The following is a 27848-nucleotide window of genomic DNA, read 5'->3' as shown; positions in this document are numbered from 1 at the left end:
AATTACCCCAAAGCAATCAAAGTGGCCCTGTTGCCTGAATACAGAGAGGCAATTACAGATTTTGAGGACATGCTACAGAAGCTTTAATTAAAGGTATTATTTCTACATCACTGAACATTGGAAATTAAATTCTTACTTGCAGCCACGAGAAGCAGCTTTTGTCTTTTGCTTGCGTGTAGTATGTCAGCATAAGACATGACTGGCTTTGGCATCTCCTCTTTAGGAACGCGTATTGTGTTTCACCCCACCCCTTCTCGTAACTACCAATTATGATGTTGACATATTAAGAGGTGGGTTTCCATTGCTAGACCTTCTGGCTTCCTCTGGTATTGTGCAGGTCTCTATCAGCAAGGACAATATGAGCTCTGACTAGATTTCAAGGTGAAGTTTATGGAGTACTATTTGCATGCAGAGCAGAAAGGATTAGCTATAGCAACAGTGATAAATTTATTATCTTTAAGGTAGATGGTATAGTAAATTGAAGTTTTTTTAATTAATTCTGGCTGTCTAGGTACTTGATCGCACAACCAACCAGACTACGAGAGCAACTTTTCTGTATAATTGGACCAGCAGCAAGCACAGCCCCTTTCTAACACACTTAATGGTAGCAGTGCCTCCAGGTGCACATTGATGACTAATTAAAGCTTTCTTTAAGAAGACCATTCTCTTCACAACCATCCAGTTCTTGACAGTGTTACATATACAGATAGGGCAACAAACACTATTGTCAACTTTTACCTTCTGCTCCAAAGTCGGAGGTCACTACCACTTACTTTCCTGGGAAGGCACCCTTTAGACTCCTTTTGGCATCAAGACTTTACTGAAGCTTAAGAGCACTGGACTTCAGCTTATGGTGCTTTTTTTTTTCAAGCAAAATAATAGTCTGTGCATTTTTTGCTGCTCTCCATACATACAAATAGCGTAACTACATGTCTTTCACGCAGACTGGACTCTCATTCTCAAGTTTTATACTTGACTTCATAAGCTGACATGATAATCCAGTCCATAACCCAAGCTTTGCTAGAAGTCTAGAACACCACTACTATTTACTCAGTAATGCAAGAAACACGCAAACCAGGTAAAAAAAAAATATTTACCTTTGTTTCCTGGTTAGTTTGATGCATCCTCAGGTTTGCTGTCCTGCTTCTTGGGTTGGTCAGGTCCTCCTGCAACCCACGGCTTGTTCTCAGCACAGTGAGGTTCCTTCAGCTCAAGTTTCCTTTTCTAGTCATGGTTGATCCCGCAGTCAAAGCACTCCCCCCGGCTGCAAAATGCTAGCTTCTCTTTCCCCCCTTTCTGCTCAGATTTTTGCATGTTTCTTATGAGTTTTGTCCTTTTTTTTTTTTGTCTTTTTTTTTTTAAGTACTTTCCTTTCAATATCTGAATTTTTTTATCTGAAGTTTACATTTGCTTCAAATTCAGGTGCCCTTGCAGAGATAGATGGACCAACAACACCCAGTCTCAGGCACGAGCCAACTTCCTTCCCTTACCTGTACGTGGGCAATGGGGGAGTCACTCAAATGAAGAAGACTTTAAATCCCCCATCTGTGGGATGTGGTCTGGGGGCCCTTTTGGCAGGCAGGAATATACTTTGAAGCATTCTGTAGTGGAGCCAGTTATCATAATAATAGTTTCATTATTAACCAGAGTTCATAAACTCTCTGTAAACCTACTCCTCAGCTCATGTTTCTTTGGTGCAAGAGCCAAGTGTTAGCTGGACAGATGGGGACCCTAAAGCTTTTAACAGGTTCTTTTGGTTTTATTCGCTTATTGTCTGATCTTTTCAGTCACGGAATAATGCCCCGCAAGCGCCGTGCCTGCAAAGCACCAGGCACACCAGCGAGCGCGCTGTGAAGTAACCAGCATTCCAGGGTTAGCTGAACTAGAAATGAAAGGCATTTCAAGGGCCTGCTTTCTGCTCCCCTTTGGGGAGCTAAGCGTTCCCCCTGGATATTAATTACATATTTACCCCTTCACTGCAAGGAAGTGCAGAGTAAAATAAATACCACCATGGTCCAGCATTGGCTGCTGCGTGTGAGACAGAATCACAGAATAATGGGGGTTGGAAGGGACCTCTGGAGACCATCTAGTGCAACCCCCCTGCCAGAGCAGGGTCACCCAGAGCAGGTTGCACAGGAACATGTCCAGAGAAGGAGATTCCACGACCTCTCTGGGCAGCCTGTGCCAGTGCTCTACCACCCTTAAAGTAAAGAAGTTCCTCCTCGTGCTTAGATGGAACTTCCTGTGTTCAAGTTTGTGCCCGTTACCTCTTGTCCTGTCACTGGGCACCACTGAAAAGAGCCTGGCCCCATCCTCCTGACACCCACCCTTTAAGTATTTATAAGCATTGATTAAGACCCCCCCCCCCCAGTCATCTTTTTTCCAGCCTAAAAAGACCCAAATCCCTCAGCCTTTCTTCATAAGAGAGGTGTTCCAGTCCCCTAATCATCTTGGTAGCCCTTTGCTGCACCCTCTCCAGTAGTTCCCTGTCCTTCTTGAACCAGGGAGCCCAGAACTGGACAAGAAAACATGGCTGAACGTGAAATGCATGGCCTGGTTTCATAGTAGAGGCTGCAGCTCAATCAAGAACTTATCCCACCCTCCTCCCCTTGCCAGGTGAAGAGCCACCACCTCCTTTTGGGTGGCAGTGATTCACTGATTCAGTTCACCTGTAACAGGAAGCTGTGCTGCAAGCTCAAAGTAAGGAGGGATAAATTTTGTTGGTGTTAAGGTTCTAGATAACACAACACTTGACTCCATAATCATTAAGCCATTTCATTGTTTCCGACCTAATATGAATTGTGATCAGTTTTCAAAATTTATCACAAATGCATATCATTTAGTTAAATGCAAGGGAACTTCTACTGAAGTTTACCTTCTAGGGAAGATCAATAGTGGTGGATGTGAAGGTTGGGCAAGGCTTCAAGAGCCCCCACCGCCTGTCCACCTTCTCCTGACCGGGAGACGGCCAGCTGGTGATGCCTGGGTGTAGCAGAGCATTCCCTGTGCCTGAAAACATACCATTGTTTCACACAATGGGAAGCAGCACAGATCTGGGAAGCTGCCTCGGATAGATTGCCTGAGTGCAGTATTATTTTAGACCCCCTCCAGATGTCCAAAACAAGTTTAAAAACAGTTAAGTCTCATGATATAATTGGGTCTAGATGTGCAAGAAGATAAAGTAACTTTCCCAAGGCTACACACAAGGCAGCTCAGAAGAACAGACAAGTCAGACTCACAGCTCTTTAACTAACCATATTATCAAAGTCTTTTTTTTCCTATAATTTTATAGCGGGGTACCATGCCAACATTATTAACTTCTGCTTGGTTCTTGCGCTTGTGCCAGTGTAAGCTTTCAGTCAAGTTTCTAAAAGAACGTCCCTGTGTACTGCTCGCATCCGTGGTACAATGCCAGCTTTATTCACAAATGGGAAAGCCTTTACTGCTGACTACAAGGGTACTTTATTTTTAGGTTATGTTTTCACTCACGATCTGCAGAGTGATCTGTACGTGTGGCCTTTGTTTCTTTTCTATATTTGCTTCATCGAGTTTTATTTTAACACTTGTTTTGGGTAGCGCAGCTTTGGCAGTGGCAAGTGTCTGTTTGGCCAGAGTCACATGTGGTCGCACCCAGGGGCGAGAGAATGGCACTTTTTTTACATCCAGTGTAAACGCAGTTGGTTTGCGCTTGTAGCTCAGACTGGAACTGGGTGTTTTAAAAGATACTGGTTCTGAATGGTTTTTAAACCAGCCTTTACATAATGTTACTGTGAGCGTTTACTGCCGCCGTCAGATTTCACAAGGCGGCCAAAATTGAAGTACGCATTTAAGTTAATTTGTACATGCAACAAGTTGGACAAGAAAAAGGCCTAATTGCTGTTCTTATGCTTGTAGCTGCAAGTTATGACAACAAACCTCACAGGAGACGCTTCTTAAATGAACTATTTCCATTGGGGAGCTAACAAAGAGTGTATCTCTGGGCTTGACCACAGGCCATCAGAGTGTCGTGAAAATGTTCCTGAAGTTTGAGGTTAATTTGGCCCTTTGTGGCCTTTTTTAAATAGCTGCTTGTAAACGTGCTAAAATGTCCTGGGCTGATCCTGAACCTTTAAATAGCACTTGGAGCAACCAGAAGGTAAGTTGCCATGAGGCAGTTCTTGCGGTCTTTAGCAGGATGCAGAGGACGCCGCAGGGCTGCGTGCGGTGCCGGTAGCAGGCAGGGGGAAGGGCTGGAGGCAGCTCCTCGGCTGTTGTCTTCATACCGGTGCGGAAGCAAGCGGAGCAGGGGTATTTCTCGTCTGCACGGGTGCAACCTCACACCTACCCAGTCACCAGCTCTTCTGGTAGAAGGTGCTTTGTTGGATTTTAGGTTATTGAGAAAAAGATGCACAGCAAGGGGTGAGAGCAGGGGAGCCCAGTGGTCCCCGATGCTGTCCCTGCCCGCTTGTTTAACTTCTGGGTGGAAATCTAGTAAAGAGCCCTTCCCTCTCTGCAAGGGCAGTGCCATTACAAACACGGCGGAGGCAGCTTTCCACAGGAGGATCTGTCGGATTCGTTGGCCTTGTTTCATCCTCTCCCCTTTCCTCCTTTGAGTTCACAGCATTGTCTGCAGCACTACTCGCTGGAGGTCCCGCGCTCTGTGCCTTGCTTCCGTGCACTTGTTGTGAAAGAGGTGGCTTCAGATGGAGCAGCTTGGTGATTTGGCCCGCTTTTGTCTTTTGAAGGGCTATCAGGTCAAAATGCCACTCGCCTCAGGACAGAGACACAAAATAATGCAAGCGTAGATGCTGTAGACGAGCTTGAATGTATTGCTGGTGTAGCCACCACGCACAAATAACTTCCTTTGGGTTGGTCATTGTTCCACAGTTTTACAGAGCATATGAAACTGCTTAAAAGCTCTTCTCCAGATGAGGAATGTAGGTTGTTTCTAATTATGTGACATGTAATCAAGCATGACATGCCTACTTACCCATTAGATGACAGCAAGCTTCGTTTCCTTAAACAGAGTAAGGTGGGAAACGTACAGGTGTTAAATAGCCTACAGCCTGCAAAAGTTCTTCATTTCATCCCTCTGACACGACTGATCTGTGCTAATTTCTGTTACAGGAGTAACTTAGTCAAAACAACTGGCGTGTGAAAAATGCCCACGCTTTGGGCTTCACGTTTTATTTTTAACTCAAAGCGTTTCCTCGTTCCCTATCAATCACGACAACTGTTAATGCAAGAAAGTGAGAGCCCCTTCTTAGCATCGCAGCACAGAGAAGGGCTTAATACTGAGAGCTTTGTTCTCCACGATAAATGCCTATTGACTTCTTTGGCCCGGAGAAATATTGATTTTTCTCTCATTTTCTTCACAGGCTCTGCTTTCTTTCCTGGTCGCTGCGCCGAGATCTTTGCCAAAGGTCAAAGCATTGGGAAACTTGGAGTCCTACACCCCGATGTTATCACCAAGTTTGAGCTCACCATGCCGTGCTCTGCCCTAGAGATCAATATTGAGCCCTTTGTGTGAAGATGGGACTTGTCTCCTCCGACAGCCATCCACTGTCACATGCAGCACCCTCTGCTCTTTTGTCGTTCTCTGTGGGGGACATCCGCTTGTGCTTTTATATTCCAATAAACTAGAAAAACAGATCCTGGCTCCCTGGGTAAATATGTTCCGTAGAGTGCAGTTTGGCTAGCTTCTGCAGGGTAAGAATGTGGCATCTCGGGACTAGACCATGCCCTCAGTATTTTTAAAGAGGAGGAAGAAACAAGTTGGGTAAAAGCCCAGTGTTTTACAAGAGAAATGTAATGGCAGAGCACATGATTAGTTTTCAAAATCAGAAATGTTCCACAGACACAGCTTCATACTGTAACTGATTATGGCTGCATAACAGGAATCTCATTCTTTTCTTATTCCATGAAATAAGATAATTGATTAGAGCAAATGTTGAGTGAATGTGAGCAGAACTAAGGAGTTGAGCTTTTCTTCTGTACGGTTGTCATGTGCTCATCAATGGCTGGGGGAGGAAAATAAACTTGTTTCATGAAAACCAGAGCTATTTTGTAAGCAAGATGTGTGTAATATCTGCTTCCCTACTCCAGGCATAACTGTTGATCCTTTATCATTCTAAATGCAGAAAGGGGAGGGGGTGGAATTAATTTTTTTCATGGGCAATGTAAGCCTAGTGGTTTTTGAAGCTCCAAACCAAATTGAGGAAATGCATTTAAAAGCATATGCCAGTGGTCTTTTGCATGAGGAGCTGAGAAATATCAAAGTCTTTGTCCGACTGAGGCTGGCGTATTTGTCTGCAAGAGCGAGTGTGGTCCTTGCAGTCGCGCAGCTCCGCCAGTGGCTTCCTGGAACCCAGCTGCACAGCAGGGACCTCGCGGCTCTTGGACAGCTTTGGCTTTCCTTGCAGTCTTGCCCCTGACAATACGTGAAAGCCACTCGCGGGTCAGGCTTGTCCTCGAGGTGCTCTCTGGCAGCGGTTGTGCCACAGCCTGGCACGGTGTGCCTCTGCTCTCCGGGAAACGGAACCTCCATCCTGCCCAGCGATGCCCGAGACATCCCTCCCGGTGCAATGTCACCGAGTGGGTGGCCAGTACTCTTCAGCAGGCTCTTTACCGGATTGCTAACGGAGCCGGCTATCCCTCGTTTGCAATATTACAACCATCGCTAATGTTGCGTGCTGACTACAGCGAGTATTTTGCATTAGGCCAATACGCTGTGGCTTGGTTCCTTTGTGAGAGCCCTGGATCCTGGGAGGGGACCGTCCAAGGGTGAACACCTGGAACGTTACAGCTCAAGAAGAGAGATGTGTGATGCTGAGGGTGAGGTAAGCCCGTAGCGATATGAGCTGCAGGTCTGCGCAGACCCCTATCGCTGGACCCACGATGGCTTTTCGGTGGTAGCCCTGTCGGTAATCTTAACAGGTGGGAGGGCAACAGGCAGGGCATTTTGGTGCAAGTGTTAATCCAGTATGAAAAACGCACTACAGTTACCCATCTGGAAACCCTGCGGTTCCCCTCAGATGGAAGTGTAGATTTTAATTATCTCTGCATGACAGAGGTGAAATGAGACTACAGCTATCGCCATACGTTGCACGACTGACTCCAGCGCCCGCAGCGAGTGAGAAAAACTGCAGCTCACATTTTAATGTCTCCCAAGGGATTAGCCAGCTTGTCGTTTGCGGGATATATCTCCCCGTGATGCCTACACAACTGTAACCAAGCGAGCTCGCAGTGTGGGAAGCAGCCTGTAACGCAGATGGTAAGTATTAACCCCCCCTGTTTATTAGTGTGTCATGCATGGGGATTAGGACGACAATAAGGCAGATTTGCATTTCAGCAGAGCGCAGGCATATTTGTGTGCACTAAATATATTTCTCTACACAAGCTTTGCTGACTCTTTGGGTGTCCCAATTCTCCTGTGAATTTACTGTCCTTTGAGTGTAAAGACGAGATTAGGCTGGGGCTAAGGGCTTGGGCTGCAGCGGTATGTGTTGCGAGGCTTTTAGGGATCACTTCTTTTCCAAACCATTTGCCCATGCGTCGGCAGCCAAGTGCTCCACAAGCGGGACATCAGCTCCATCCCGGGGAGGCAGCGTTACTTGCTAAAAGTAGAGGAAGAGGATGGAGAGAAAGGTTGAAAAGCCTCTGCAGAGCCACCGGCCCCTCTCGCAGCTAGCCGCGGGGCTACCAGCCTCGCACAGCCTGCCGTAGCTCTGAAATCTGAGCTTCGCTGTCATGCCGTGCTCGGGATTAGCTGGGAATCCTGATGAGTGGGATGCTCCATGCAAGTCTAGCATATTTATGGCAGGCCGTTGTCTTTCATAGCCCCAAACCAATTATCTGATATTTACAGCTTGCTCATAGCTGTATCCAATAATCGAGGTGTCCAACACACAGCTTTGCGCGAGAGCGAGCCACCGTGAGCATTGCAATTTTGCTTTTACCCTTTGCTGTAGCGACGGCCTCTGGCAAAGGAAATATTGCCTGCTGATGGTGGGGACTTTTGAGCAATTTTTGAACATCTTTTGAAGTTTGAGTGTTTCTTTAAGGAAGAGTTGGAAGTTAGATTTTTTTCACTAGTGGTCCCCAATTATGAACAACTTCTGGCTTGCTCCTGCTGGCTGTGGGGCCTGGGTCATCTCTTGAGATCTGATCATGAGCGTACAAGGCTGGAGGACTGGTGACAGAGAGGGTAAAGCCCATTTTAACGTCCTGTCTGGGTGACTGCTGGGTTCATTTCAGCTGGACGGAAAGACTGACTTCTGGGTTTGTCCTTGCTGTCCTTTGGTGCTGCAAAGATGCTTTTCAGAAGAGCAGGAACCCCTAGGGCCTGGCCGCAGGTCCCAGCCGCCCATCTCTGTGCGGCAGGTTGCTGTGGCTTCTGCCTGGGAGTGTTTATGCAAAGGTAACGCTTGGGACTGCTGCCATCTCCGGCTGGTAGCCTCCTTGCTTGCAATTTAAATCATTCGCCGTTTGGCAGGCGATACAGAATACGCTGAGCACAAGCAGCGGGCGCTGCCGTGGGGGGTCACGGCCATGGGCACACACGACACCTCTGACCGCCCAGCGACCTTGAAACCGAGCCCGGCATGAGTGTGGCAGCAGGGACAGTGGGACGGCGGTGGCCACGGGCCGTGCGTGGTCCCACACAGGAGGTGACACGCTCTGTCAGGAGCGGGAGCCGGGTGGCAGCACACGAGGGTCCTGCTTGAGCATGTTTTAGTACATGTGCCAGATCCCACCCGCTGCTGACCGCGCTTCCACCCCCTTGGGAGGTGTGGCACAGTTCCCAACTTCTACTGGCAGCCAGCACTTGAAGGGTTAACACTGAGACTGAAACCATTTTCTGTTCTTCTGTCCCAATCACCTGTATCCAGAAAAGCAACCAACCTCCACGCTGACTCGCAGTTTTTACACAGAAATTTGAATGGATCAGGAGACTGGGGTCATGACAAAGTTACTGCTGGAAAATTCAAATAGGCGCATTCAGTGCTTGCTGGGTGGGTTTTAATCCCTTCGGAGGGGTGCAACGACAGGTGGACACTGCCAGAGCAGCTGGTTCTGTGCCGGGGGATGGGCACACAGAGGTGCCCTGTGCCAGGAGGAAGCCCCGTTGGGCATCACGCACCCAGGAAGGGGTTTGCCGAGCGAGCACCTCGGGGTGGGGGCAGCCTGAAGGCAGGACAGAGTGGACTAAGCTAAGGGTGAGATGCTGCTGCATCCCTCTTGGCAGCAGAACAAAGGAAATTTAGAAGAAGGTTGCCTTGGCGCCACCCCTCTGGCTGAAGAAGGTGTTGGGATGGAGAGCTGTAGCGGCTGGACCAGGTTGTACAGGACAGTACCGGGGAGAAATCAACAGCCCAGGCTCCAAGGCTGGTGCATCCGTAGCTGGAAGTTATCTCCTACCTCATTCACATGAAAAGCAGTGTTTGCTTTAAAAAAATAAGCTCAAGAGGATCCAGCTGATGTCTTTGTGTTACTGAGTAGAGAACACGACCAACAAACCGGCAACAAAACCTCATTTTCTGCCATCAGGCTGGAGATGCAGAGGCACCCAAACTGCAGAGATGAAGAGGCAAGGAGCATTTCACAGAATCACAGAATGGTTTGGGTTGGAAGGGACCTTAAAGATCATCTAGTTCCAACCCCCCTGCCCTGGGCAGGGACACCTCCCACTAGACCAGGCTGCTCACAGCCCCATCCAGCCTGGCCTGGAACACCTCCAGGGATGGGGCATCCACAGCTTCTCTGGGCAGCCTGTTCCAGTGTCTCACCACCCTCACAGGAAAGAATTTCTTCCTAATATAGAATCTAAATCTCCACTCTTCCAGTTTAAAACTGTTACCCCTCCTCCTATCACTACACTCCCTGATAAAGAGTCCCTCCCCATCCTTCCTGTAGGCCCTTCAGGTACTGGAAGGCCGCTATAAGGTCTCCCCGGAGCCTTCTCTTCTCCAGGCTGAACAACCCCAACTCTCTCAGCCTGTCAAAGGTATTTCCAAAGGCAGGAAAGACACACGTAGGTTTGCTGGAGGACCTGGTGCTTCGGGTTAATGAAACACAGGAAGGTTGACTTGTCCTACCTTGTCAGAGGACTTGCCTCTCCACGCCTAGCCCTGCAGGAGCAGCTGTGGTCCTGGGAGCATCCCACAAGCGCAGCCTCAGCACGAAGCCCAGCTGAAACCCGTGCCTGGTCCCGGCAGCCCAGAGATGCTGCAGCAATCGGGGCTCACCACAATCAGCTGTGGGCACTTGGGGTCCACGGGCACGCCGCTTCCAGGCGGGACATGATGCTGAGGGGAGGACACGGCCCTGCCTGCTTTCAAACACACACATCCTTGACAAGAAAATCTTGTTAGGCTCCTCAATGAACATGAAATATTCTGTGGTTTATGGGTCATCATGCTATAATTGGGTATGTTAATTTAAAATCACAGTTAGCTTCCACTTAACTGCTTAGTCTATTAGAGGTAGATGTTGCAGGTGAAGGAGATTCCAGATGCCGAAGTGTCCCCCATCACTAACAACACAGCAACTCACAAATTTCCATTTGCAAAGGATGTAATAGATACTTGTGAGTAGATCAGTAGTTGTTTTTGTATGTATTTAAAAAAGCAGGCTGTGGTTGCTGAGCCCGGGGCAGCCGAAGGTCGCAGCTGGAGCGAGCAGGGGACAAGGGACCGCAAGCGGGACGGCTGGGGAAGGGAGTTGGGCGGCTGCACTTGGGAAGCTTCCTAAACCGCGACTCATTCCCCTTATATCAGTCATGTACAAGTAGCAACAGAGGACACAAATGAACAGAGAAACGCCAAATTTTCCAAAATATGCATATTTTAAAATTTGAAACAAGTACAGGTTGCATGTATTGCATGAGTCACATGCAGGTGAATACTATAAAAGATAAAAATACTTGTGCGCATACTTTATAAATCTAAGCATTTCTATATCATTTATAAAATCTTCATTAAGCGTAAAATAGCTGTGATTCAGAACAGAAATTTTACACATAAAACTGCAGGAATGTCCCCGTCAAACCATGCCTTTCTTGGGACTAACTGGTCCCACCCCACAGCTTAAACAGCGTGCTGTCAAGTTTTTTTCCCAATTTTGGTCCCATTTTCCCAATTTCAGCTCTGCCCTGCAGCTGTACATCATAAAGCACTCTTAACAGAAGGTATTTTAAAGGTGGTTTAAAGCCTGATGGCGGTGCTTCTGTGGTGTGTGGGCAGGATGGAGATGGAGGACGGGTCACTGTGGCTTTGGTGGCCCAAGCCCAGTGCTCCCCAAAGCCCAGGTGTGAGCGGGTACGTGCCCTGCTGAAAGACTGGCTGAAGCTCTTTGCATGCATGGGTAAAGTCCTAATTTAAAATAGTTTATCCGCAGCCTGGGCAAATCTGAAAAATGGTTAAAATTTCCACCTGCATTTCTTCTGGAGACTACCGACCCGGTTTTAAAACTCCCAGCTTACATTTTTGGAACTGGATTACATTTCTCCAAGCGGTCAACTGACAGCAAAGCACCTGCTTTACTTTCTTCAGCTTAATTTTTCTTGCAGCCAAGAAGTCGAGCGGACATGGTTAAAAAGCTGTCTTTCACTGTACATTCTGGCAGGGAAAGGCACAGGGGCCATGCTTGAAGCTCCATGGTTATGGTGTACTACATTTTTCTAGCCAAGCAGACCACATTCACCGCTGTATTTCTCAACAGCTCATCGGTCCAACAGTTGATATACACATTGTTTTTTAAAATAAGCAGCCTGAGTTACAGCGACAACCCTCCTATGAACATTCATCAACTGCTATTCTACAAGTGTACACACGGTATTGCAAGATGCATGGAAGACCAACTGTAATGCTGTGCAGCACCAGAAAATGACGGCATCTTATCATCGCCACACGTCGTAGTCACCAGAGTCACCACTCAGCTCCTTCCACAACGCGGTTTAAGGACACTATTTGTCACCCCTGCACGATAGGAAGGACTTTGTCCCATCCCCTAGACAGGAAAGCTAAATCAGAGTTAAACAGTTTGAACACAAGTCTCAACATTGCGGTAACAACTCTGCTCAGTTGTATGCAGGCAAAGGACCTTTTACTGGAGGCTACCTTATTAATATCCAAGATAAATTTGTTACAAATTACTTAAAGTGTTTTGTGTTGGATTTTTCTTTCTTCTGTTTCACTTCTTTGTTTGTTTTTTTTTTATTGTTGGGGTTTTTTGGTGGTGGGTTGGGTGGGTTTTTTTTTTAGGGATTGCAGTGGGTAAAACCATACACACAGAACTAGCCAGGTCTGGCAGTGCCATCAGAAGACACTATGACAAGCGACAAGTACAATAATCACCAGATTTCATTAGGGAAATGCTCAGCTATACCCAAGCGTGGCCGTCTCTGATCTCTGCTGACGCTGGCTGCTGAAGAAAACTGCTGGTCTTGGCCAGCAGGACGCTCCCACCAAACCCCGACAGCGGGAAGGTGCCAGCACTTGAAGAGCATCCACCTCCACATCACCTTCCCTCGTTCAGCCACTCTCTCTTCACCCCCGGTCCCCAGGGGATAGCGGGATGCAGACAGGGCTCTGCATGCCCCAAGGACGGCACTTCACTCTTGGCTGGTTGCCTCTTCGCCCACCCCACCAGCCGCTTGCTCCCCCATGCCCCAAACACAAGCCCTGCCTTGGCTTGCTCTCCTTCTTCAACAGGAGCAACCCTATGGCCGGGCAAGCAGTTTTGCAGCCCAGGGAGCCCCGGGGCTGGTGTTCCCGAGGCACAGCCATGGCTCCCAACACCCCCAGCAAAACCAGCCACTGCTGACGCTCCGGCAGGGACTTTGGCTTTGTACTCTTTGCTTGTCACCTTTAGTCATCTGGGCGAGGGGTCTCTAATTATGGGACAAAGTATGGGTCGACACTTTCTAACCCAAAGTTATTTGTGTACAGCGATTCCCGTGACTCTTCCGAATCGGGTATTTTAGGCCAGTGCAGAAAGGCACAAAACACTTCTTGGTCAAGTTACCAGCCTTGGTTGACTCAGCTCTGAAATGGTGGTGCCACACATGACATTGTAAGGAAGGCGCCACACTCACATCAGTCCTAACAGCCCATGCAACAGCGGCACAAGCACGGTAGCACTGAAGCCAACTGAGGAGTACGTTATAAATTTATACGGCACTTCAACTTCCAGTCGTCTCCGGGCTTCCAGGTCGCCGATGGGAAACTTGTACCGATAGCCCAGCATGCCAAGGACCACGCTCTTCATGAGCCGGCGCGTCAGTAGAACAATAAAGATGCCTACAAAGAACCTGGCTAGCACGACTACCAGCATTTTACTGGTGATCAGAGGAAATCCAAGCTGAAAATTTTCGCTGGTGTAGGCTGGCGTGGCGTACTGGTTATTTAACCAAAATCCCACAGTTGCTCCAGCTCCTGCTCCTAAGATAGTAGTGGTGTCTCCCCTGGTAGGGCTGTAATAGTCTAGTTTGGGGTAGTTGTAACATAAGACAAGAGGCACAACTATGGAAAGCAGTGGACAGAAGGGACTGGTCAACAGCAAGTGATCTATCGTGTCCCACGCAGGATACAAGAGCACGAGCAGCACAGCTGAAATTAGCGCTCCGCCGATCACGTCCTGCAAAGAGATCAAGTTAAAAAGCTTTGTGAGACATGGCAGGCAAAACAGAAATTTTCAGGTGATGGGTAAAAGACCAACATGTGCACCCGTGAGCACGCAGCCCAGGAGGAATGCCCCAAATTCACAGCGATGGCATTGTCCCTGCAACAGGGACAACTTGAAGGCTGCGCTAAACAGAACGTGACAATCTGTGAACCCAACCTTGTCCTTGTGAGCATATCTATTAAATCACATCTTCCCCTCACCTGCTTCCATGTTTTCAGGGCACTCTCCACCTACAACCTCAGTGGCAAAGGCACACGCGCAACTCCATCTCAGGGACGGTATCACGGCAAGCTGCCTTCATACAAACCCTTCCTCTCCCATAATCCTACAAGTAATTTCATCAGATCAATAGGATTATCGCTTCCTTGCTTTGCATGAGTGGGAAGATGCTGTCTTTTGTCAGAGACAACCACCCAGCCCAGAAACACGGGCTCCGGGGCAGAAAAGCCGCAGAGCCGCGGGACGTGGTGTGTGCGCGCCACGATTCCTGCCGACCGCGGGGAGAGGCAGGCACCGCCGGGCAGGAATACACCACAGAGAAATTTGTTGCCCAAGACTCTGAAATCTGGCTTGTAGTTAAGCGCCCGAGGCAAGCACATAGTTAAAACCTAATTTATTAACAGAGGCAAATAAGGTGTTTTGAGAACTTGATTGTTGTCGGCCCCACGGCTGGGAAGGGAGACAAGAGGTAACCCTGAACAAAAGCCGTCTGTATGACAGCAGCCAGGTAAAAAGCAACATAACAAGTTTCCCTGCGCCGCTCTCCCGACGTGGCTCAGGAGGCGGCAGAATTTGCATTCTGACCGTGAAAAACCCTGCAAAAGCTAGAGTTAATCACAGGCAGAAACATCCCCTTCTCAGGATTGTATCTTTTTCACTGAGTCATGACAGTTGACTACTACCATGCTTGGTCACAGTCTGAAATGAATTATTTATGAGAACTTCATTTATGGTGAGGCAGGAACGAGGGGACTTTTTCACAACAGAAATATTTAATGACTTTCTGGTAAATGCATTACTCCAGTATGGCTGAACTTTAGCTGTTTACAACTTCCAGACAAGAGATTCGCAGCACATTTGGTTTTAAGCAACTCCCAGAGCCATTTTGCATATTCCTAATACAAATTCCCCCTTACTTTTATTCCCTCATCCATGACATGAGCATAGCCATGGAAATACACAAAGTTTTTCACAGATGCCTAATACGTAAAATACCATTAGGAGCCAATATTTCCCAACAGCATAATAATCCATCTTTTGATACCCATTTTTAGATGATAACTTTACACACAAAGGCACGTTCTGGCCCAACACTAACGGCATCAACACAAAAGAGCTGGGGGTTGCTCCCAGCACTGACGCCCAGAAATCCCATCACCACTTTGTGCCTCCATTTCCCACACTGCTATTTGTCCACCTCATATTAGAAGAAAAAGTCCTGACATCTCAATTAAGGAGTGAAACCCAAAAGCTGTTGACGTGTTTTTCTGTTCCAATGAAAGACATTTGACCAAATGCTTTACTCAGATTTACCCAGTTGACTCCAGCAGTTCCCGGCCGGGGCGCAGGTGGCCTCTATTTATGGACCTGATTAAGGTTTTCTGAATTTTATTCTCCTCCCGTCCAGCCCCAGTACAGTGACATGGCTCCTGTAGTTTTCAAGTAGGACCCAGACAACCAGCTCTGCTCCCGACCACTGGCTTATACCAGTGGTCTCCAAAGTCGGCATCCAAGGCAACCCACTGGGCCGTGGGAAGAAAATGCTTTTTGCACCACTAATAAGTAAAATAAAATATATATATATTTCTTTTAAAAGTAGTGCTTATTTCATCCTTTCTCATCCTTCTTAAATTTCTAATTTTTGTGTATGTTTTATAACGTACGTAGCAGCATAGTAGGACATGTATATAATTCATAAGTAAATATACATATATTTGGGCTGCATGCTCAACAATTTTTTACTGGCAGGGGTGCACAATCAAAGAAGTCTGGATACCGGCAGTTTATTCTGTTTTTTCCCCCGTCCACCAATATAGGGGCTTCTCATTTTGGAGACTCCTTACTAGAAGCCGCTGGAGAGCGTGGGACATACCCAGCTGCGGCCGTCATCAGTGACTCCCTTTGGTTCTGGTAGGCACGGGCAGAGGTTTAATTTTCTGAACAGCCAGAAGGGGTGGGCGAATTCAAGACCAACACTTTACAAAGACATTTAGCAGACCAGAATTTATGATTTCCTCCCCCCTCGCCTGTTGAAATAAGGAGAAGATGGGAAGAAGAGGGATGGCTCTGATTTCTGTGAGAAAAACTGCTGTTCTGGACTCTCCCTACTGCGCATGCAGGAGCGGGACCTTAGCTTTTCCCGGCGGTGGAGCTGCTGTTAGCACTCCCAGGAAGCACATTCTTGCCTGTCTGCCTGTGTAAACAGATTAGCTTCTCGCCAAACCCGCAATTATAAAGGAATTTTTAAATGAGGGCAGGCACAAATTTTGCTCAAGGTGCAGCACTACTGGCAAAGCTTAAAACCCCACATTTCCCTGCTGGGACGCTCCAGCTCCCTTTGGCACAAACAACTCCTCCACAGTCTCCATCCCTCCCAAAAAAGCTCCCCCCCACCGCTCGGCCCCACTCCCGCACAGCATCCCCCTGCCTCCCCACAGCCACCAGCATCTCCCCAGCTTCCACACAAGGGAGGCCTTGCTTCTATCGATTTTAGCTAGAGAGCCGTCATTTGGTTTTGCTGCCTAAAGAATGGGCCAGTATCAGGTTTCTAATGCTGCAAGACCTTCAGGTTATTTTCCTGAGCTACAGACACATAAGCAGAAACAATGGAGGTGAACATCCAGCTGCAGGCAATGGCTGGGATGCAGGGAAGGATGCTTTCTTCCCATCACCAAGGCAGCATGCTCCATGGGTACTGGCACCTCCGCTGCCCTTCTTATGCTGGGATGGTTTTTTTTTGTTTCCCAAGGTCTTAGAGCATGATTTATGGTTTTTTAGGATTGCAAAAGCATGTGGTCTGGCTTTCTGAAGGCAAGACCCTCCTATGCTCCTCCCATTGAAACTACGGTTGGAATGGCACACGGTCACAAAATACCCCCAGAATATTGAACCAGCACCCCAAACACGGTGGCACTCGAGCATCTTCCCTGTGATTGCCAATCAAAGCAAAAATAACACTTTTCCTATTCTGTCTTGTATATGGTCACTTACTGCACGAATTCCCTTCACACTTCCATTTCATGTGAGGTGGTTGAGGCACCACCCCTGGAGGTATTTAAAAGATGAGTAGACATAGTGCTTAAAGATATGGTTTAGTGGTGGTTTTGTCAGAGTTAGGTTGATGGTTGGACTAGATGATCTGAAAGGTCCCTTCCAACCTAGGCGATTCTATGATTCTATGCTACTCGCTCTCCTCAACAGAAATCTCTTACTTGCCTTCCACTCCTGAAGGCTACTCTGCTTCATCCCGCCAGGACTGTACTGCCACTGTGCGTAAAGTGATGCCAATACGCTGTTCGGTTATCAGCTTTAAAATATTTAGGATAATTTCAGGATTAATGGTGGTGTTAAAAAACCCGAGATGCAGCAAAGGAGGAGGGTGGGGGTTACAGAGCACCCTTCCCTGAGGGTGCTGTGATCAGCAATAAACGCATCAGCACTGAGTTGATATAACTCAGGGGAAAAAAAAAACCAAAACAATTTACTTTTAGAGAAAAAACTTTCAGGTTTCTTTGTGGTCATAAAAAGTGATCTTTTGATTTCTCCCTATATCCTACTGCCCACACTGGCCGGCACAGGGCATCATTGCTTCTGGCTCGGGGCAGCCCCGGTGGGAAGCTGCGGTACCAATAAGCCTGTCACAAGGTCGGCTGTGGCTCTGGAGTGACATCCCCAAGCCCCTGCCGCTGGCTGGACACAGGGGACACCCTCTTCTGCTGCCGCCACAGTGAGTGCCAAACCCATCCGCTTGGTGCATTAAGAAATTCTGACTGCTGAAGGGTTAAAAGAAGGCTAAAAGCCTCCCCTCCTGCCCCTGCTCTGGGGGCGGCCCTCGGCTGGTGAAGTTCTTCCCAACAGGATTTGTGATGACCTTGCTCACATCTTTTTGGAATACTGGGTACTCATATGAACACCGTCGGTCATCGTTTCAAATACGAGATGAACCAGACATGCTTCAGCAGCGGGGGGACAGAAAAACTTGTTAATCTCACTGAGGCAATGATCAAAAACTGGGCCAAAGTTTTAGAATGTGGAGTAAAAATACAATTATCTGGGGAAAAAAAAACAAACAACAAAAAAGCCCGGTCCCAGTGTCTCCAATTGCTTCTTGTTCCTTAAAAATAACCCCTAAAATGTTACAGGTTCTCTGCTTCAAGACATGTCCAAATTTTTGCTTTGCCCTTTCCAAGTAACTCCAGATTCTTTCTTCACCACCTCCTCAGACTCCATCATTTAAGACCTAAAAGGAAGAACCCTGCCTTCCTCCTGCTTCTCCACAAACATGGGATATTCTTCTGTCACGGTGGTGAAGGCGGTTTGCTGTAATTAAATTATCTCTCAGCAGTGCAAGTGCTTCCATCACTTTCTCCGGCTGGGTGACGCTCTCCTGGTAACAGCCCAGGCAACGGGTGTTTATTCCCTTTTCCCTAATCACAGTATTCATTCTGATCCGGCTGTAACGATGCAGATAGCTCTCGTACCAGCTCAGTGCATCTCCAGAAGGTCTTTAATTGTAACGTCTCTTCTACTGACACGACTGTGCTTTTTGAGGCGGCTCCTGATGCAGAAGCAACGCCCACAGCGCCGAAATACAGACTGATTTGTAGAGCTGGGGCTACAGAAGACGAGTCCCCGCAGCGGAGCTCCAGCTGCAGCAGAGCACGGTGCAGCCACCCTGCCACCCTTCTCTGCTTCCTCGAACAGGAAAAATTCAGTTACGTTAATTCGGTGGATGTATTTTACCTGTTCATTTGCTTTACTAAAATATTATGATCGTTTAATACGTAATTATATCCTGTCGGTATTCATTTTCTATTAAGACCTCGGTTAAGAATTCATTAGCCAGAGGCCATTTTGGTTGGTGCTTGGCTGAGAGGGCACTGCGCCTGGGCCCTGCGGCAGCTCGGGCAGCTCAGGGAGGGAGCCATCCCTCGAAGTGCGGCAAACGGCTCCGAACCGCCCTTCTTCCCCAGGGAGAACCCTGTCACTGCAGGTGGGACACCAGAACCTGTCCCTGCAGGTGGGAGGGAGGGTGCCGCAGAGAGCGGGGTTGTGTTTGGGCACCACCGTGATCACAGCCGTGATCACCAGGCATCTCCCCAGCTCCGTCCCCACCGTGGCAGGCACGGGGTGAAGACCCCACCGAAGCCCCTTTGCCCTTTTGAAAGGCAGCATTGCTCACAGTTCAACTACAGAGCTTTTTTTTTTTTAATTTTGTTTTAAAGCCCTTTCTTATCGTGTCAAAGGTACAAAGGGCTTTTTCTTCTTTACCCTAAAATCCATCTAAATTTAGAGGAGTCTTTCATTGCAATGGAGCAGCAAGGGAAGTATGTGAAGAATTTTTACAGATTGACTTAAGGTCACTAGCCAAGAAAGGGTGTCTCCAGCTTCCATTTAAGATACTGTTTTGATCCACTAGGCCTGGAAGGAAAGGTCAAGCTATATTTTATAGCTAACCTTAATCTCATAGGAGCTCCCTTTCTTACATTCATCAAGCCTCCTTATTATAACAAACATAATTATTACTTAGTAAAAAAATGCAATTATTTGTGCATGTGCAACCAACCAACAATGTGTATCAAATTCCTGGGGGGAAGTAGCCGGGAGATTTTATCCGTACTTGGGAAGCTGGACCACCCCCTCTCACCTCTCTGTGGAGCAGATCAACAGCGTTTCCTCTTGTCGGGAAGGAACCAGCTACTGCCTGATCAGAGCCACGCTGAAATCTGTTCTTCAAGCAGGGCTGGCATCTCTAAACAATCCTCATTATCAATACAGGCTGGGGGATGACGTGATAGAGAGCAGCCCTGTGGAAAAGGACTTGGGGGTACTCGTGGATGAAAAGCTGGACATGAGACAACAATGTGCACTTGCAGCCCAGAAGGCCAATCGCATCCTGGGCTGCATCAAAAGAAGCGTGGCCAGCAGACCCAGAGAGGTGATTCTCCCCCTCTGCTCTGCTCTCGTGAGACCCCACCTGGAGTGCTGTGTCCAGCTCTGGAGCCCTCAGCACAAGAAGGACATGGACCTGCTGGAGAGGGTCCAGAGGAGGCCATGAAGATGATCCAAGGGCTGGAGCACCTCTGCTATGAGGACAGGCTGAGAGAGTCGGGGTTGTTCAGCCTGGAGAAGAGAAGGCTCCAGGGAGACCTTACAGCAGCCTTCCAGTACCTGGAGGGGGCCTACAGGAAGGATGGGGAGGGGCTGTTTGCAAGGGCATGTAGCGATAGGACGAGGGGCAATGGTTTTAAACTAGAGCAGAGTAGGTTTAGATTAGACGTTAGGAAGAAGTTCTTTACAATGAGGGTGGTGAGACACTAGCACAGTTGCCCAGAGAGGTGGTGGAGGCCCCATCCCTGGAGACATTCAAGGCCAGGCTGGATGAGGCTCTGAGCAACCTGATCTAGTTGAAGATGTCCCTGCTGACTGCAGGGGGGTTGGACTAGATGGCCTTTAAAGGTCCCTCCCAACCCAACACATTCTATGATTCGATGAAACAACTGTGCCCAATGAGTCCGTCATATAAAGTCACTGATATTTTACTATTAGTTTCAGATGAAGTATTCATGCATCTCAATCCTTTAAGAACGAATTTCCCACCAGCTGAAAACAAGCAGCTTGTCATAATATATTTTTTTTAAGTGCCACATCCCTGGATGGTAACATGAGCCTCGCTGTCCCCCAAGGGCAGCTCACTTGTCAGGTTTTACCTTCTCCTCCCCTCTCCGCTGGCCGTCGCTGTGACTCACCAACCTGCTATTCCTCCCCTGACACTCCCAGGCTGAACCAGCCTGGAATATTTCTCACTGACAACAGTGATACTATTGCACAAAAGGCTTAGCTAAGGAGCAGCAGTCAGTTGCCCAAGTGCATTCCTCGCAATTAAAATTTCAAAACAGAGAACTACAATTCAGATGCCACACTGACCTCACCCGGCTCCTCAACCCACGCGCGCCGCCGCTTCCCTAGTGGTATAAATAATTCCCCTGCAGACTTAAATAGCAATAGCCTGAGGGTTTCCTCACAGCTGCCTTTGAATGTACAGCCTGAAATTTAGTGGCATGACTCCTATATTCCGGCGGTGGCACAGCCAAGGCAGGACGTGCATCACTTGAAGAGCGGGAAATGGGAATGGCTGCAGGTCAGTGGAGCTGGAGGCACGAGTGGCGCCGGGCATCCTTACCAGGACTGTGTGCATCCCCGTGTAGAGCCTGCTGAGACACACCAGCGTCGAAAACACAAACGCCGCTACCAGGCCTAGTTCGAACGGATACTGTGAAAAAGGGGAAAAAAATTAAATACACACATTACACCATTATCCACTTTAAGATCAGTATATATGTGAAATAAAACATCCAAGCAGACAGGCCGATGTAAGGATATTGCGTTGGGAAGTGGCTCCTGAGCCGTGCTTTCCCAAAGAGATTAACATGACCCGAGACTCACATGGACTACGTGCAATCCTGCTGGAAGGTCGTTTTGTTATCTGTGGTGCCCACTTTTGTGAAGGTCTAGTCTTAGTGTGGGGAAACCTGGCAAACAGACGGTATTTGCAGCGTTTTTCCCCCACAACGCCCACCTGCAAAACCCGTGTTAGTGCTAAAGACCTTACAGAAGAAAAGGCACAGCACGTTGTGCAAGTGACGCCCGAGGCTGAACTGCAGCCTCAGGTCACCGGAGGGGAAGGCGACAGCCGCAGAACCTGACCAGAGGCGGGATCGATAGACCTGAGCAGCGGGCTGGGACCGGGAAATCAACGTCTGGGCTGGAACCGCAGCCCAGCCATTAGAGCTGTCAGGACCGCTCTTCCCTGTGACACTTCAGGTTTAATCATCTTCTCGCGAAGCTGCTTTTGCTTAATTCCCTCTCTGAGGAGGCTATGAACATGGAAAGAAGCACTGAAATAAATCAACATTTAAAAAGGAAAAAAAAAACAACCCAACACGCATTTGGTGAAGAATAAGCTTAACGTATTAGCCCTTAATCCACTCATTCAAATCCTGGAACTGAGCGGGCTGGTGGGCTCCTTTCAGTCTGCAAAGGACGTTTTTCTGAAAAAAAATAAACCGACCCAAAATGTAAATAAATGAAATTCATTCACTCGATATGACACAAAGACTCCATCTGCTGCCAAGAGGCTGACGACCAACCAGCGCAAAAATGCTTCTGGGGAAACGTTAAGCGTAACAACGCGCTCCTGACCCTTTTTCCCCGGCCCCCAAAACAGAGAGCTCAGACCCAGCTGCAGATGTCACCCCCAGTTCATAAAACACTATTTTTTCCTCAATTCTCTAAGCCTTTGGAGGATTTACGCCTGCTTTATTGCCCCCTCAGCAGCAGCCTGGGAGCTAGTCCAGATCGGTAATTGATGACTAGGGCAGCTTTAGAAGATAGCAGCATAATGTACTGGTAGATTTTTCCTTCTTAATAGAGGCAATTAAATCATTTAATTATTTTACAGCAGCTTTATTGTTTCATGGCTGTTTCCAAGAAGCATGAGACAGCCCGTGAAGAGCTGCGTGTCCCACTGGGAGCTTATCGACGGAGGAGGAGGAGAAAGTGCCACTGACCAGGTCGTTTTGGCAGATCTGACACATGGGATGGATCCGGCCTTCCAGGGATGACAAATATCCCGTCCCATGGCTCCTCCTCCCCATCCCAGTGCCAAGCTGCACCGACCAGTTACCATACCATTACCAGGGAGCAGGAGGCTGTCGGCGCAGCTTTGGGCACCACCAACCTGCTCACCCATCCCTGCGCTGCGGGCAGGAGCAAAGCCCACCACTTCACGGCCAGGACCGGAGGAGTCTGGAAGTTAAATTAACCCAGAGATCCGGATGTAATTCTGAGATCTCCACTTCTATGAGTTGCAGCCCCGGGACGCAGCACCAACTGTCAAACGGGTGGCCACCTTCTGTCCCCGCACACACACTGGCACCGTGGGGAGGACACTATGGGACACTGTGACAGTGAAACCCCCCCAGCCGTACTGCGAGCCCTCTTGGTTACATGGGTTTATTGTTGAAATACGCTTCAGGAGGCTGAGAAACACGCTTAAATACGATGCAGCCAGGAAGTTATTACTGCTAGAGTACAGGAAATATGTGTTTGGATTCATAAAATGAAATGAAAATCATCATGGAGAGATGAGTTTCCAGGAAACAAACCTTCTAGAAAGATAAAAGGCTGAAGATTTGGGGAAAATAATTATAAGATCTCCCCAGGCAGCCTACAGCTCCAGTGCAGTGAAACTGCTGTTACTTGTCTGACAAACGGGCTCTCGAACTGTGTGGCATGCCCTCAGTCGGACACAGGCTAGGGCCAGGGGATTTCCAAGGATGCTTTTCCTGCATCATACGGGCTACGAAGATGATTAAGGGACTGGAACACCTCTCTTATGAGGAAAGGCTGAGGGATTTGGGTCTCTTCAGTCTGGAAAAAAGACAACTGAGGGGGGACCTTATCAACACTTATAAATACTTAAAGGGTGGGTGTCAGGAGGATGGGGCCAGGCTCTTTTCAGTGGTGCCCGGGGACAGGACAAGAGGTAATGGGCACAAACTTGAGCATAGGAAGTTCACCTAAACATGAGAAGGAACTTCTTTACTTTGAGGGTGGCAGAGCACTGGAACAGGCTGCCCAGAAAGGTGGTGGAGTCTCCATCTCTGGCGACATTCCAAACCCACCTGGACGCGTTCCTGTGCAACCTGCTCTGGGTGACCCTGCTCTGGCAGGGGGTTGGACTAGGTAATCTCCAGAGGTCCCTTCCAACCCTACCATTCTGTGGTTCTGTGATACAAAAGCCAGCCGACACAGAGCTCCTTTGGTTTCCCTGGGAGCCGGCGTTTCCCGACACGCAGCGTTGGCTTGGCAGGCACATGACGAGCACAAAACGCTGACACTGGGCACCTCCCGCAGCAGCACTGCGGCTCCCCCGGGGTCACCCGAAAACACAGGGAACCCTCCAGGCCAGGGCAGGGCAACCTGTGGCAGCTCTCAGCCAGGCTCATGCTAAAGAACAGAGATTTCCCCTAAATTTCTTCTTGGATTTATTATTGGCCATCTATGGGCAACAACAGGGAAAAATAAGCGTCTGAGAAAAGAAATACAGAGCTCCTCTGGAAGCGGCAACAGCTTTGAATTTTCTAGTTTTTTGTAGCTTGCTGGAAGCAGATACATGCTTTTTTAAAATTTTCTTTCTTTTCTTTTTCCGTCCTCTTTTTGTGTCCCCTACCTTGTACTGGTTCGTGGTTGCAATGAGGAAGGAGAAGGAGATGGCAGTGGCTGCCATGGCGTGGGTGGAAGGCATCCCGTACTCCGCGTCCGTCCTCATTTCCAGCTTGACGACAGGTGGCGAGAGGGGTCGAGGCCACTTCAGGATGTCCTTGGAGACCTGCCCTATGTACATCACTATCTGGGGAGAAGAAAGGCCACAGGGCTGTCAGTTGGCGCGGGCAATCCCCGCTCAGCCCACCCGAGAACCATCTCTATTTCTGCCCTTTTTCCTGCAAAATCCACCACCCCAAGCACAGAATTTATCCCCTGAATTATTAAAGGGGTTTCCATTATCCCAGTTAGCGAAGGAAGCAGCGGTTTTACAGCACCATGTTGTAATCTGATCAGAAATGGGACCAAAAAGGAGGGTTTGCTGCCGAGATGCATCGATAGAGGATGGCGTGAGACAGACAGCTGGCTCCCAGCCCACACCAAAGAACTTTAAGTTTCCTCCCTGTCCCTTACAAGCCCTCTCCTGCAGAGCAAAGAGCTATAAGCGAAATTTTTCCACCAGTAGCGTCAAATCACTGCCTTGCCCAGTCGCATCCCTCCCAGCGCCGCGCTGCAGCTCTCCCAGGGCAGCACCCACTCCCCGCAGCTCCCACCCACCGCACAGGGTGCCGTGGGCACCCCATGGGGATGCACCGGCAGCGCGGTTATTAAATAATAACATTGGCATCCTCCGGGAGGCAGCAGAGAGAGAACTGGACGAGCAACATGAAGTACCAGTTCTCCTGCCTAACTCCCCAGCAACAAAGGGTTTTTGTGCCCTGCTTGGGACACCAGAGGTTTAAGCAAGGACTAAATTAATTAGTTATTGAGCACTGCAATGCAGTGATTTGGGGGGGGGAAATGTTGCATTCTGGGGTCACTGCAGGCAGCAGCGGCGGGAAGCAGAGGCGAGAGGCAAAGTTGCCCAGCATCCCCGAGGGATGCAGCCCAGCCAGCAGCGCCCAGGGCAGCCGCCGAGCTGACACCCTCTGCTCCTCAGCACCCCCTTCCCAAAGGCAATGGGCTCTCCGCATCCACAGCGAGAAGGATGCGAACAAAAATCACCCAGGCTGTCCCTGGAGGATGTGTTTGCTTTCTATTGCCACCCTCCTCCCTTTGGTTAGTGCAGCCAGATGTAAGCAAAGCAAGTTCTACAAAACAAGGCAAACCTTCTTTCTTTTTTTTTTTTAAAAAAACCCCACAAAAATCAAGTTAACTGATGTCTGCCATGAAAGCTCAGTTGCTGTGCGAGACGGCTCACTGTTCTGCTTCTCGCGCTTCCACTTTATTCCACTTAAAATAACATCCTCCCCATGCCGGTGTTAGCCATATGCCAGAACAGCAACATGACCATCCGCTGCCACAGTTGTCACCAGCCACATTGCATCCCTCTCTCTCCCACCAGCCGTTTAAAAAAAAAAAAATGGGTTCACATTAAAAGAAAGACGTCAGGATTCAGGATTCACAAATCAGAACCAGGGAAAAGCCCAGAAGTCACGTTCTTCCATCCCCCCTCTCTCCAGCAAAGGGCACACTGGGGGAGCGCTGGGCTTACAGCCAGCACCAGAGCCTGGAAAAGTGACTGCTGGTGCCTTTGCATGGTTTATCCCTCATCACATGAATCACATCACCGCCTGATTACCGGCACCACCTATGGCACGCCTGGCTGCTCCCACTGCACCCTGATAGATGGGGCATAGGGCAGGCAGCAAACACCCTGCCCCGACCACTCACCATAAACAAAGGCTCAAGGAACAAGTCTCTTAAAGAAGCCACAACGTGGGTTTATTTGGTTAATGCCACCAGTTTCCAAATGGATGCAGGCACATCTTTGGGAGTTAATTAAATTCCAGGCTTGAAAGCAAAATTATTCTCTCCGACAGGACATAAAACACCGAGGCTACCATTTGTGATAGCATCTGAGAGGCAAGGTAGGACGAGCTAGTTTATCAGCAGTCCTCTATAATAATGACTTCCACTTGTAGAATTATTATTAGTACTAGTACGTAAGTCCCCCCCACAGAAAGGGAAATGAGTCATCTTTGAAATGAAGGCTATGCTAGGACTCCTCTGATGGTGAAAAACAGGCTGAATGCTGGAGGTGGTATGGGTAAGCAAAAATACCAGGCATCCTCCCAACACCTTCCCTCCCAGCATTCCAGATTAAATTCTGACCCTTCTGTTTTTTAAAAACACGTATTGTACAGACACGTAGGGTAATGAGAAGTGAGACAACCTCCATGAAGGGGAGTCCGGAATACACTGCGCTCTGAAGCACCAACCTTTGCCTTTAGCTTATCTGGGTGCCGTGCACATGGTTTTACATGCAATATCCCGGATTATTTGGCAGAAGCGGCAGTTATGGGTGTGAAAAAACATCCGCCATCAGCCGAACTGGCAGCCTTCCCCGAGCAGGTGAAAGATGACAAGCGCACCGTTGCCAAACGCCACCCAGCAAAGGTGCTGCTCTGCTTCGCCCGCCGCCCCACGTGCTGCTCACAAGCGGCTGGAGGAGCACGGGACCGCCTGGGCTCTGCGCGGGCTCTTGGGCTTGCAGCACAGCAAAGCAAGTGGCCCGGAGCTCCTGCCAGTGTCAGGCAGTGGGTTGCCCTCCCCAGGGGATGCCCAGAGCATTAGCCAGCCCTGCCGGGGACCACCACAGGGCTGGCCACCGAGCGCAGTACCCCTGTGAGCATACCAGGCACAAACTCCCAGAGTTCAGCCACAAATAGTAAAAAAAAAAAAAAAAAAAAAAACAACAACAAAAAAACCAAAACAAAAACCAAAAAAACCAACCCAAACACAAAAAACCAAGCAAGAGGCCACTGCAGATGCGGTCACTACGTGACAAGTGTTGTGCAGAAACACACTTACAGCATTATATTTAATTGCAGGATATATCCGAACGGCACTCTACTGCAGCTCTCATCTTCTGAGGAAGGTAGGTATCTGCCTTGGTTAAGTGGCATACTCTCTCTCAAGCCACATTTCATTATTTCCTGACCTGATTTCTCTGTCATTTTGGATTTACTCACTAACAGCCCTGGGAAAGAAAGTTTTGAGCTATTATCAGCTTTTTTCAACCTAGCAGATGAGAAAACCCCCATAATACACATTGCAAACCATAAGCACTGGAAGGGAGGAGAAGATGGAGAGATGAGCATGGGGGACAGGCTGCAGATCAACACTGAGCTAAACCTCACCCGCACTTGACTTGAACCACCTATTTGCACAATGCCAAAAAACCTTTGATGGCCCTGGAAATAAATTTAGCATGGGCAGAAATTACCCCAAATCTGGAGCAGCGGGTAACTTGGGATGGCTTAGGGCACAAAGCCAAGATCCCGGGACCGGGGGATTTTGCCATGACGTCCAGCCAAACAGCACACTCGCAATGGCTTGGGACAAAGAGGGGAGGGCAGGTTAAGGGCTGGCCCAGGAGCGTGTCACCCTGGAGCTGCTGATGGGCAGCAGGTTTCTGCGTTTCCAAGTGTAAGGCTTCACCCAGCTCCCCTTCCTTCACAAGGTCTGGGAATGGTTACGGAGGAAGGCGGGGGCTAGGCTGAAATCATACTGATCTAAGTTTTAAATAAAACCCATTCCAAAAGTCTTTATGAACTCATGAGCTTTTCCACCTGGTGGGTGCCCAGGCCCAAAGCTGAACCTTAGAGACAGAAACGGGAACAACAGACCCTTGA

At 48.7% G+C, this 27848-nt stretch overlaps 2 protein-coding genes across 4 annotated transcripts in view; one reads left to right on the top strand and one right to left on the bottom strand.

Annotated features, from left to right (window-relative positions):
- FARSB (phenylalanyl-tRNA synthetase subunit beta) overlaps positions 1–5631 on the top strand; it is a 39142-nt gene extending 33511 nt beyond the window's left edge. The window contains exon 18 of one of the 2 annotated variants that reach the window (XR_008467241.1): positions 5358–5469. Coding sequence is in view for 1 of the 2 variants with exons in the window: in XM_054207576.1 (XP_054063551.1) it covers positions 5358–5509 (152 nt within the window). In the remaining variant the exon portion in view is untranslated. Of the gene's footprint in view, positions 1–5357 lie in introns of both variants that reach the window. The other variant, XM_054207576.1, reaches the window with a different exon arrangement.
- A 7189-nt stretch (positions 5632–12820) lies between these two features.
- The window catches only part of SGPP2 (sphingosine-1-phosphate phosphatase 2), a 37347-nt gene continuing 22319 nt past the window's right edge, over positions 12821–27848 (bottom strand). Inside the window, exons 3-5 of one of the 2 annotated variants that reach the window (XM_054206555.1) lie at positions 24119–24298; positions 21068–21157; positions 12821–13617 (exon numbers count right to left, since the gene is read on the bottom strand). In XM_054206555.1, coding sequence (XP_054062530.1) covers positions 13072–13617; positions 21068–21157; positions 24119–24298 — 816 coding nt within the window. In that variant the 3' untranslated portion in view covers positions 12821–13071. The remainder of the gene's footprint in view (positions 13618–21067; positions 21158–24118; positions 24299–27848) is intronic. The other variant, XM_054206556.1, reaches the window with a different exon arrangement.

This window comes from Rissa tridactyla, chromosome 6 (genome assembly GCF_028500815.1).
Source record: "Rissa tridactyla isolate bRisTri1 chromosome 6, bRisTri1.patW.cur.20221130, whole genome shotgun sequence".
Classification (NCBI taxonomy): Eukaryota; Metazoa; Chordata; class Aves; order Charadriiformes; family Laridae; genus Rissa; species Rissa tridactyla.
This window is presented reverse-complemented; position numbering and strand designations above follow the sequence as displayed.